The sequence below is a fragment of the Anastrepha obliqua genome, chromosome 6 (assembly GCF_027943255.1).
Source record: "Anastrepha obliqua isolate idAnaObli1 chromosome 6, idAnaObli1_1.0, whole genome shotgun sequence".
NCBI classification, from domain to species: Eukaryota; Metazoa; Arthropoda; class Insecta; order Diptera; family Tephritidae; genus Anastrepha; species Anastrepha obliqua.
The window spans coordinates 19,815,665-19,828,620 of record NC_072897.1 but is presented as its reverse complement, the minus strand read 5'-3'; the positions used below and the strand labels follow the sequence as shown (position 1 = coordinate 19,828,620).

The following is a 12,956-nucleotide window of genomic DNA, read 5'->3' as shown; positions in this document are numbered from 1 at the left end:
TTTACTAAAACGCACATACCAAAATTTGAGAGGTCGTTTTATAATGTATTTTTTTAAATTAAATCAAAATATTGAAGTTACTTTGATTTGAAATGTTGGCGCATATAATAAATAAAATTCAATCATTTTTTCTTCATCACCTTTGTTTGAAAATACAAATTGAATAAATTTTCGTTTATCAAGGGAACATAAAAATGCACAAGCAAATGCCTTGAAAAATACCGTCGGCATTCGTCAATTTGATTTCATACAGAAACCAAAAACTGAGCAGAGCCAATGTACTTGTACATAATTCACTGTAATCAGCTCTGTTAAGAACTTCCCCGCTGTCGAGTTAAGCGAGGTGAAAAAGTGTTCGCGGTTTCACTTCATTTTTGACAATTCACACTATTCGTAGCTCGTGAGAATTCTCTATATTTATTATAACGTTCTCTGCAAAAGGTCTTTTTATGTTAAGAGTTGTTTTGCCGAAAGTACTACTGCTGAAGCAATACTACAGCTATACTTACAGGGTGGCTGATGAATTTTGCTACATTAAGAAACTCAAATAACTTTTTTTTTAGTGTATGGAATTCATTAATTTTTTTTTCAAGTTGAAGGTCATTAAATTTTATTAAAAGTAGCTTAACTAGTTTTAAAAATAATTGAATTTAAATGCCCCCCATGCTCGTTGACACAAGTGCGGCATCTTAGTAAAAAGTTGTTCATTGCTGCTTTGAGAGTTGCGACAGGAATAGCCGCAATTGTTGCCCGAATGGATTGTTTTAGTTCATCCAAATTTGTTGGCTTTGTTTTATAAACTTCTTGTTTACATAAACCCCACAAGAAAAAGTCAGGTGCAGTAAGGTCAGGCGACCTGGGGGGCCAACGAAATTCGGAGTTTCTTGAAATCAGTTTATTGGGAAATTTTCGTCGCAACTCTGTCATAACAGTCTGGGCTATGTGAGACGTTGCCCCATCTTGTTGAAACCACACAGAGTTGAAAGGAATTCTCTTTCGGCGTAGTTCTGGATAGAAAAATTCTTTCAGCATTTTCAAATAACGGTCTCCAGTAACCGTAACGGTGTGACCATTTTCTTAAAAAAAAATAAGGCCCGACAATACAGCGTGAAGAAACCGCACACCACACTGTCATGCGAAGAGGATGCAATTCCGTCTCGTGGAGTATCTGTGGGTTAAAAGGACTCCATATTCGACAATTTTGTTTGTTCACATTGCCGTTTAAATCGAAATGGGCTTCATCAGACATGAAAAGGCAGTTTAACATGTTTTGGTCTTCTTCCACCATTTGCAGGATCTTCTGGCAAAATTCCAAGCGAATCGAAAATTTCATTTGAATTTTGTAGGGAAATAAGTCTAAATCTTTGTGCATTATTGTTTGCAAAGACTGTCGGCTGACACCAAGTTGAGCAGATAAGCTTCTTGTTGAAACCCTTGGATTGCTTTGTATAGCTGCAGCTACAGCAGCGATCGTTTCCTCCGTCCGAACTGGTGGGTTTCGATGATAAGGCCTTCTTGCGACTGTTCCTTGCTCAGCAAAATTATTCACCAGTCTCATTATGGTCCATCTGCTCGGGGGATCGCCGCCAAACATCCGCCTGTACTCTCTCTGTACCAAAACTACGGACTCCAGTGCGTGATAGCGGCGGACTATCCAAATTCTTGTTTGCGTGTCCCAGTTATCCATTTTAATAAATTTTAAAGATCAATCTGCAAATTAAAACAAAAATGGAACAGATAACTTAAAAAGAAAAAAAGTTATTCAATTTTTTTTTGGTTGCGGCTTTCATCAGCCACCCAGTATTTACTACACCTGTATTCTTTCTGCTGTGCATCAGAGAACGTTAATGTATAGAGAAGTCTCACGAGCTACGAATAGTGTGAATTGTCAAGGATGAAGTCTGACCGCGAAGACTTTTTCACCTCGCTCAACTCGACATCGGGGAAATTCTTAACAGAGCTGATTACAGTGAATTATGTACAAGTACATTGGCTCTGCTCAGTTTTTGGTTTCTGCATGAAATCAAATTGACGAATGCCGACGGTATTTTGCAAGGCATTTGCTTGTGCATTTTTATGTTCCCTTGATAAACGAAAATTTATTCAATTTATATTTTCAAACAAATACAACCAAATAAAGATTTAAATCCAAGTAACTTTAATGTTTGTTGCTTTATTTTTAAAAGAAGAATTTAAACAAAATACATTATAAACGACCTCACATTTTGTTGTGTGCGTTTTAGTAAATTTGATGAAAATTTTTACTAATTTTTCGAGTCGGAATTAATTTTAGACAAGAATTCTCTATACATTAACGTTCTCTGTGCATCCGACCTGCAAAAGAACACCAGAAATCGATTATATTTACATTGACATACAATTTCTCCATTTTATTTCATTTCATGAGCGTATTTAGCGGTTTCAGGTTTCATTTTTTACCAAGATGAATCCATACAAGGTGATAGCAGTAGTACAAATGCAAAAATTGTATTCAGAATATAAGCAAAAAAGCACCTCACTTTGACATTGAAACCGTAAAATCATAAGAAAATAAACATATTAGCTGTTTTACTGATACCACCTTATACAGATGCCCCCTGGTTTTATTTCTGTATCCAGCAGTTTAACATACAGCTGGAATTCCTAAAGGGGTCTATTAACAGGAGTCTATTCACAATAGTATTGTTTTACTTTACTACTAATAAGATTGGATATTGCTCAATCGCGTTATGACAATTTGATTAGCTTATTTTTAATTGTTGTTTCCACGTTAATCAATAATCTACTTAACGCTTTTTTGAAGCGTGGGTGCAAAAGAATGTAGCTTATTCAATTTTTCGACTTCAATATCAAAATATAGCACTCGTTGTTTATCTTTGACATCATTTTTCTCCTGATTCATATTTATTCACTGCATTTGAAGGTGATTTATAAAAAAAATTGTCAATTTGTAGAATGCGTTTTAAAAGATAATCCTTTGATATTACGCAATTATTATATTATATTTACTACTTTGGTAAAAGTGTTAGATAGTTTATAATATTACAAATCGAGCGGAAAAAGAAGGTAGCTTAGTGCGAAAACTAAAATTATTCGAAAATTTAATCAAAGCTCGAGAATTTCCTTCAGAACACTTGCAAAGAGCTTAACGAGGAGTGTGGTATTGTTGTCTCTCATGAAGCAGTGCGTCAAGCCATACTGCATCACAAATATTCATCGAGATCAGCACTCAAGAAACCATTGCACCACATTTCCGAAGCAGAAGATTATTGGGACGGCGTTATATTTTGCGACGAGACAAAGAAGATACTCTATTATAACGATGGACCGACTAGAGTATGGCGCATGCCCTTGACAACTTTACAAAATCGAAATATAATTCCTACGGTTAAATTTGGAAAAATGTCCGTTATGTTTTGGAGGTAGTAAAGGAGTAGGAGACTTGTTGTTTATTGACAGCACAATGGACGCCAAACAATATTTAAATATATTGAAAAAAAAAATCTTAGTCGATAGTGCAAGCAAATTTTAAATTTTACCAAGCTAGCGATCCAAAAAAATAGTCCTTAAAAGATATCCAAAGAATGCAGCAGCTTTAAAATTTGCAATAATAGAGAAATGGTAAATATACCAAACGTTACGACATAAACCAATATAATATACATGGGTCCATTTTATGAAAAAGCGCCTCAAAAATGTTATTGAAGTTAACGGTTATCATACCAAATATGAAATCAATCGAAAAATTACGTATTCACATATGTATTTAGTAAAAAAGTTTATTAACAGTGTCGAAATACAGGGTTGCCCATATTCGACGGACCCAGGGAAAAATCTTTGCGTCAATTGAATCTTATACGGGAATAAATGCAAATCAATGCGGATAATTCGTTATAAAGTGGTCCGAGCAATGCCCAACTGCTGAGAACGGCGATTTTGGGATGTCCTTGGCGACGTCTCAACACTGGCCCGCACAAGGGCAATATTCTCATCCGATCGCCTTGGTCGGTTTTGATTTGGCCTCTTTGAGTTAGAAAGAGCATCACCAGTCGAAAACCTTTCGTACAAATGTTTAATGGTGTTCTTAGAAAGCGCACTTATCACATTATTTAATTTTTTACGTTGAGTTTTCACAATTGACTTCTTTTGTTGAATGTAAATTTCAACAATTTGGAAGCGCTAGCGTGGCGTGTACTGTTCCATGGTAAACATTTGCTTGGACTCACGCTTCCAACGCGGTATGTCATTAAGCAATCTGACGTCTTTGTCAAAAGATACAGGGTTGCCAGATGGGTCCGTCGAATATTGGCAACCCTGTAGTGTATTACTTATTTTTGTTGCTTCTATTGCTTTTTTTCCAAAGAATTTGAGGTTATTTATTTATTTATTATTATTGAAAAAGGATAATATAATTATGCCTTTACAATCTAGAAAAAGCGCTAGCAACTAAGGCCATCAGCTTCTTAAAATTAATTTATTTCCACTTTGTGTACAAATAAGACTTATGTATATATCACACTTCAAAATAAATGTTTAGTTTGGTTAGAAATCTTATAAATTCTTTTATGTTGGTGTGTGTTACATTTGAGAGCAATTCCAAAAGAATTTTAGGATTTTTTTTTTTATAAATCCCTTTTAGATGCTGTAAATAAATATGAATCAGTAAAGTTTCCTATTTTTTGCTATTAAAGTCGAAAAATTGAATTTATTTTCTATGTCAAAAGTAATTTTTGACAAACTGTATATATATTTGTATGGGGGCATTTTACAAACAGAAGTAGTGCTTACATACATTAAAATGGTTCAAAACACTGAGGTCTCAAATTTTTTCACTGCTCTATTATACAATTACAGTCTGTCTAATAGAAGCGTGACCGCCATAACTTAGAAACTATTCCACCAATTCGATTCAGACGAACTGCATTGTATCGAATAATGTTAAAAAAAAACTATAGTTACCTCTATTAGCTATAATGGCTTCACATCTTGGAGTCATACTTTGTGTTAATTTCTGCGCTGGTTGTGGTAATAATAGGTTAAAAATCAGCCGAATTTCCCTTGATAACTTTTGACCGTGCATATTTATTTTCCTTTGAGCTTAAATATTGGGCAAAAATTTTCCATAAGGTTGACATCAGGCGACTGTGAAAGCAAGTCCAACATTTAAGTCCAACTCTACACACTTTCGGCTTTAATGTTTGAGCTCGTTGTCCTCTCTTAAAATCCAAGGTTGGCTAGTTCTTCCAAATATCTTCAGTAATAATGCTTTTTGTTAAATTTTTTTCATCAAAACTGCATTCGATTTGGCGGTAAACATAAATAAACGGCAAAATCTTTTTTGGGAGAAGGGAGAAGCATGAACCTTAACTGAAGTTGTCGATTATCAGCAGTACACCAGCAGTTCATCGATCTATGCAACTATTCGCCCAAAAGTAATATTCATCCACGAATATGACGTGTGCCCAATTATGAATTTGCCTTAACCCATGAAAGCTTTCTTTCAACGTGTGATAATGAGAGCAACGGTTCTTTTAATGTGCTCCGTAATAAGGGGACTTATGCACGTCAACGTCCTCGAATAGTGTCTTTGGTTATATTAAAATCACTTTTCCTTATACTGCTTCAGCTTAACGCAACGATAAGTTGCACCCATTACTTATGAACGTCTTTGACCTTTTCAAATATTTTGCTGCAAATGCACATGACATTTGTGTACCTTTTGGCTGTGTACATAGGAACTCTGCGGAACTAATTTTGTAAAAGCAACGAACGCTTTCTAAATTTATCACAAATCTAACAACGCGTTTTGCGAAAGGGACATACCTATTTAGCTATTTACAAATTTTGTAACGGAGCTCTAAGTTTGAATTTTCCCGGTCACGCTTCTATTAGAGAGATTGTAATTATGTCGATAAATGCCATATATATATAGGTACATATATATACAAATATGAGAGTATGTGTAAATACTATTGGAAGAGTACATGTATGTGTTTTGCGATATGTAACTTCAATTATTGTCAATTTAATACAATTTTGTTGGTTTTTCAATATTTATTATTAATATAGTAAACACCTCGTATCTTCGTTAGCATTAACTGATCGCCTTGGTAGCCTTGGTATATAAAAATTGACCTGATCTTTTTTGCCGCCAAGTAGTGTCGCCGGATTTAGGGCTGCAGTATTTAAGGCCTGCGCCGCGTTATTTAGTGTTGCTGGATTTAAGGCTGCATTAATCCTAGAGAACGTGTTGTTTGGTGGTTCAGTTCGATAGAATTGAGGTGTCGTTTGTTCGTTTATAAAAAGACACGCTCAAACGTAAAACAATTAAATTAAAAGAAAAGACAAATAGAGAGAGAAAGAGAGAAAACACATTAAGAAAATAGAGACAACAGTAGAAATTATAAAGACAATTTATTGATTTCATTTATCGAAATTTATTGAAGTCATTTACAAACATTTAGGTTGTAAAAAGTTAAAAGTTTTATCTACATGCGTACGTAGTGAATAAGATACAAGTAAAATAAGTGATAAACGGCGAGCGAGATAATCAGAGGAGAAGGTGAACCATTGATTGTGACTTTATCACTAAATTTTTGGTAAACGGGCTGATTGATGCGGTCGGACAGGGGAAAAAAGGAAAGGCAAATAATTGCAATAAGTTGTGAGGTGAAAAACCATGATTCAATTATAGAAGGTTAGGTAAGTAATGACAAGGGCGCTTTGACACTCCCTTATTTTAGGGCTGCATTTACGAAGAATGGAGAAAGAGGGAAAAATGGTTTCCCCTTCTTGCCTGAAGGTAGTAAAAAAGTACATAAAGTAGCTAATTAGTCCTGTACTAAGAGAAAAACTAAGTATATTGGTTATTTAATCTATATTACAATAAAACAAAACAACAGAAAAACTTTTTTTTTTTTTAAAGCAAATATAAAATTTATTTAGAACATTTTCGATGTTTATCTAACACAAGATCACGCAGAACTATGTGATGTTACTTATGTACATATGTGTTTTAAGTTAGTTCGCAGTTGTAAAACAAATATTAGTTAGATGTTAAACGAGACCGAAGTAAAAAAAATGGAGTCTCTAAAGGAGTATTTTCATTACATTAAAATGGAAATGCTGCTAGTAAACAAAAATATTTTGGAAAATTTATTTTATTTTATAAAGGTTTACATAACAATAAAATTATTATACAAACTGAAAGTAGTGCAGCGCTAGCATCGGAGGCTTTCGGCTGGGAAATTATTTCACTCTTATGCATATAAAGCCATGTTTAGTAACCTTTGCATTACGAGGTGTTGCAAATTTGTTCAGTAACTTGTTAAACCATTGAATTTGATACAGATTTGGCTGCCATGATACGTTAAAAATACCTAGGAATATTTCCGAGGAACACTTTAATAATCTAATCTTGCGGCCGCCGTAGCCGAATGGGTTGGTGCGTGACTACCACTCGGAATTCACAGAGAGAAGGTAGGTTCGAATCTCGGTGAAACACCAAAAATTAAGAAAAACATTTTTCTAATAGCGGTCGCCCCTCGGGAGGCAATGGCAAACCTCCGAGTGTATTTCTTCAATGAAAAACCTTCTCATAAAAAAAAATATCTGCCGTTCGGGCTCGGCTTGAAACTGTAGGTCCCTCCATTTGTGGAACAACATCCAGACGCACACCACAAATAGGAGGAAGAGCTCGGCCAAACACCCAAAAAGGGTGTTCGCGCCAATTATGTATACATATATTATATATATATAATCTTGCAATAGTTTTGTGTATATTTTGGAGGAAAGAACAAAAAATAGTCATAATAAAGGAATTTAATGTGTTTAATTTGCTACAATAGCACAAGTCTTTTAATACACCAAATGTCAAAATATACTTAATCGACAGGAATGAGATGAAACAGAAAGTTTAATTTTTTTTCTCATTTCGTGCATAACAATACATGTAGATACATATGTTACCCTAAAGGCATTGCGAAATTTGTCTACCTTAATATACTTTGCGTCCCTAATATTAATAGGGAAATGTATTAATATAGACTTAAACTAATACATCGAAAAATTTTAGGTATTGGTAATATAATCCACTTTTAGTAATTGTGATTGTTTGTAAATTTACGTATATCAATACCACGTGTCTCAGTAATGAATCGGAGTGGAAATATGAGGAATGTGGGTGCACTTGCTCGCATAGGTGTTGGAACGCTGCACCTATTCAGGCAGAAATCAAAATCCTGTAAACCAAAAACTTAAAAATTGTTAACTCACAAATATATCAATACAACTTACCTGTAATTGTAGACTTAAAGCGCGAGGACATGCTCGTGTAGGTGTTTCGCATACATCTACGTACAGCATATTGTTCTAGACGGGGTAAGGTATCGACGTGGACAGCCAGTTCGGAAGTCAAATTGATTTCAGAGGTAGCAGTACTAGGCACATAATGACCGTCACATGTTAAACAGGTATTTGCCACATCATACACAACAAAAAATACAAAACCACAATAGTTGTGCCACCTAGCTCTTCAACACACACCTTCCGCAGCAATTGCTCGTCTGTGAAGTCCTACAAATAAAAACTTTTAAACACAATTTATTAGCAAATATTCTAACAGAACTTACTAACTGTAGTTTATGTATTGTATGTAAGGTAGTCTCTGTTATATTTGCAAAAACTCTGCTATAAAAACCTATGAATGAAAAAGTTTAATAAGAATTTTTACAAATGTCTGATCTGGACTTACATGTATGAAAATTCACAAACCGGTGGTTTTCTGCAGCAGAAAGCCGACTCCAAATAATCCACTATCACCATATGTAAGACATAATCGACCTAAATAGTGAAAAACGGCATTAATTTACAAAATAATTAGCTTTTATTATTATACTTACTTGAATGTTTACAAACAGATAAAAGATTTTCAACGAATAATAACAAAGCAAAGCGTCAAAGTGGAAACGGTGTTGCCGACCATATAATTTGCACCAAAAGTTTAATTTTTACTACAATTTAAAAGTTTTTTCATAAAACATGCACTTTTTTTTATAAAGAAGCAACACGTTTTCAAATAAGGGAGCCGATTTGTCAAGAGGGAGCGAGAAAGCTGCTTACTTACCTAACCTTCTATAATTGAATCATGGCGAAAAACGATCGGCTCGTATTCGCAAAAAGAAATCGACACGAAGCAAGTGCCGTGTCGACTTGCCTTCGCCCAAGCACTGAGCAGGTATGGCAAATGTACATACATACATACATACATATGTATGCAGGTATATTCATGCATGCTTTTGCATGTGCGCACAAATCTACCATATTTGATGCTTTGGCAATATTTTAATCCGATCATTTTTAATTTTGTAAGATTTTTTGTGAAATATTTTATAATGCTATATAAAAATTATTTTATTTCAATATTTATATCATTATAAAAGTAGATAATTTTACACTTAACATACGTGTGCATATATATTTTTGTATTTACCCGTGAGTGCTAATAAAAATATACATGTATGCTCTTATTCATTATATTCCATTTTTAGGCATAATTAATTATCGATTTGATAAGACAATTTCTTACGCTTCCTCTTCTTTTCACACAACAGAGCGCATCAATATGCCCGTTTGCCAATAATTGAGTGATTCCGACTTTATCTCAATGGTTCAATACACATTTTCAACATATAAACTGTTAGATTGTAATTTGTTAGCTTGTCTTTTATTCAATCAATCTCGTTAGCTATAATAAGTATGAAATCCAAAATGGTAGATAGCAAGTGGGTTGTCAAATGTGTGTAGTTGCCAGATTTTTACAAACTCCGCCTCAACCCAATTGCTTTACAGTATTGTATGAACAAAAAAAAATAACACTTCAAAATTTTTCTTACAATACATTAAACAATTCAAAAAAAGAAATACAACGATAAAATTTAATCAGCTCGATACAATAAAAAAATTCAAAGAAAAATATTCAAAATTTCAGCTTCATAGCGCCAGTTAGGTATTCGTGCCGGTCTTTGGGAAGATTCTTCGTAAGTATATCCGCTACATTATCTTCTGACGGGACATATTCAATATTTAATTCATTTCCATGATATTTTTCTCGAAGGTAATGGTAGCGAATGTCGATGTGCTTGCTTCGCTGATGCACAATTGGATTTTTAACTAAGAATTGCGCACTCTGGTTGTCGCACATGATTGTTGTTGGCTTCTTAGTGTATTCATTAAAACCCATCTCCTGCAGCAGACTTCTATGAAATGTAACTTCTTTTGCTCCGGAACACATCGCGATGTACTCCGCCTCCATAGTACTAAGTGAAACCACCTTTTGTTTCTTGGATTCCCACGCAATCAGGTTTTCGCCTAGGAACAAAGCGAATCCACTGTACGATTTTCTATCCGTACTATCAGAAGCCCAATCAGCATCTGTAAAGCAAATAAGACTATGGCTGTTAGGTAGAAAAGTTAACGTACCCTGAGGCTTAGATTTCAGGTATCTAAGCACTCTTTTTGCTGCCAACATATGCTCTCTATGTGGATGCCCATGGAATTGAGCTAGTTTGGATACGGTGTAAGCGATGTCTGGTCTCGAAACGGTAGCCAAGTATGTCAAACCACCAACAAGCGATTGATAGTTTTTAGTTTCATAGCCCAAACAGTCTGGATCTAAGCATTTATCCAGAACGGTGCCGCTAGCGAATGGCGTTGACGCTCCTTTGCATTCATCCATGTTCCATTTTTTTAACATTTCCGTCACGTATCTATGTTGGCATATAGATATAGAACCGCGCTGTCCATCACGACAGATCTCCATCCCCAAATAGTATCTAAGAGGGCCTTTGTCGACTGCCTCGACGTGTGACTGAAGCTTTTTAATGAGATGTTGTAATGTTTCCGCTGACGAACATGCTAGTATAATGTCATCGACATATACTGAAATTATGTTAATCTCCTTGTCTGTCATCAAAGTGTATACGCAGTTGTCGACCTTGCATCTTTTGAAACCGATTTCGCATAGGATAGAGTTGACCTTCGTGTTCCAATTTCGCCCAGCCTGCTTCAGCCCGTACAATGATTTGTTGAGCTTGCACACCTTTTTAGGAAAATTTTTGTCTATGAAGCCTTCTGGTTGCCTCATATACACCTCTTCCTCCAGATCGCCATTAAGGTACGCCGAAACAACATCGACGTGGTTAACTAGTAGCTTACACTGCACTGCCAGCGACAAAATGAGACGTATAGTAGAGTGCCTTACCACCGGGGCGAATGTGTCTGTGTAATCAATGCCGGCCACTTGTGTGCAGCCCTGCGCCACCAAACGAGCTTTATACCGATCAATAGTGCCATCAGCGTTATGTTTCGTAGTAAATACCCACTTCGATCCAATGACGTTCTTGTTTTCTGGGCAGGTTACTAGGCTCCATGTGTTGTTTTTCGTAAGCGCGTTATACTCAGTCTGCATTGCATTTTTCCATTCCCGATTTTGTGACGATTCGTGTGCTTCTTTAACCGAATTGGGTTTCTCAACTACTGCGTGTAAATAACGGTTTTTATGTCCCATGACTCTTTTCGATTCACCGAACCTTCCCGAAATTGACCGATTTTGCTCTTTTCGCGCCACCACTCGATTTGCAATTGTTTCTATGTCATCATGGTCATGATCATTATCGTCACTACTCGCACTTAAAAAATTGTCTTCGAGTTCCGTTTCTTTTGCTTCTTCGCCACTTTTATTTTCTTTTTTCATCCCGAAATCTATTTCATACTGTTCTTCTTCTTTTCGTTCTGTTTCTATTTTGTCCTCCTCTTCAGTTTTATCGAAAGTTTCTTCAAAAAATAAAACATCTCTTGCAATTACAATTTTTCTTTCTTTTAAGTCAAAAAGTCTATAGCCTTTTGTGTTAGACGCGTATCCAACGAACACCATTTTTACACCTTTTGGTTCAAATTTAGATTTTTTGTTTCTCTTATCAAGCACAACGGCCTCACAACCAAATACCTTAAAATGTTTTACACTAGGCTTTCTACCGACCCAACATTCAAATGGCGTTTTATTTTTTAGTATTTTTGTGCACGAACGGTTTCGTATGTATGCGGCGGTATTTACTGCTTCGGCCCATAAATACTGAGGAAGCTTTGACATCTCTAGCAAGCATCTTGCCATCTCCACCAATGTCCGATTTGACCTTTCGGCAGTACCATTCTGCTGTGGAGTGTAGCTGACGGTTGTTTCGTGTACGATTCCGTTGCTATCCAAAAAATTTTTAAAATTAGAATTCACATATTCTAAACCGTTATCACTTCTCAATTTTTTTATTTTGTTACCCGTCTGCCTTTCAACTTGATTTAAAAATGTTTTAAATGCATTGAATGCATCTGATTTTCTCTTTAAAAAATCGACGTAAACGTAGCGAGAGAAATCATCGATGAAAGTGATAAAATATTTTGCACCACCTTTCTAGCAATTTCGAGCTGCTGACACTGGAATAATTTGGAAATGGTTTACGACTTATTTTACATAACGCGCACGTATTACAGTTTATATTTTCGGATATAATTTCTGATCGAAATTCCAATCCACGGACCATTTCCCTTTTTGACAGATTCAGTAAGTCCGTGCAATTTAAATGACCGAACCGTTGGTGCCATAATTTTAATTCGCTCTCTTTCATTGTCATTAGCTGCTCTTTGTTGTTGTTACTAATTGGTTTTTCTAAATAGGTATAAAACACACCGTTGTCTTCTTTAGCCGCGAAAACCGTTCTATTGTCTTTGCTTTTTACTTCTGTTTTCGTTTCATTAAAATACACTTTATTTCCATTTTTTATCACTTTGCTCAATGATATATTGTTTGCTTGTAAGTCCGGAATGTACAACACTTTATTTAAAATCAATTCTGTGAAACTTGACTTTAATTTTATGGTACCTATCCCCGTCGCACTCACTTCTTC

At 35.3% G+C, this 12,956-nt stretch overlaps 1 protein-coding gene and 1 long non-coding RNA gene across 2 annotated transcripts in view; both read right to left on the bottom strand.

Moving 5' to 3' along the window:
- LOC129250203 (calcium-dependent secretion activator-like) overlaps nt 1-9,693 on the bottom strand; it is a 65,435-nt gene extending 55,742 nt beyond the window's left edge. Inside the window, exons 1-2 of the mRNA XM_054889839.1 lie at nt 9,491-9,693; nt 6,077-6,238 (exon numbers count right to left, since the gene is read on the bottom strand). Of these exons, the coding sequence (XP_054745814.1) occupies nt 6,077-6,238; nt 9,491-9,516 (188 nt within the window). The 5' untranslated portion in view covers nt 9,517-9,693. The remainder of the gene's footprint in view (nt 1-6,076; nt 6,239-9,490) is intronic.
- LOC129249828 (uncharacterized) lies at nt 8,311-8,815 on the bottom strand. Its single transcript, XR_008582733.1, has 3 exons — nt 8,753-8,815; nt 8,631-8,698; nt 8,311-8,574 (listed from the first exon to the last, which is right to left on the bottom strand). It is a non-coding gene; the product is annotated as an uncharacterized LOC129249828 (long non-coding RNA).
- Nucleotides 9,694-12,956: the final 3,263 nt, after the last annotated feature.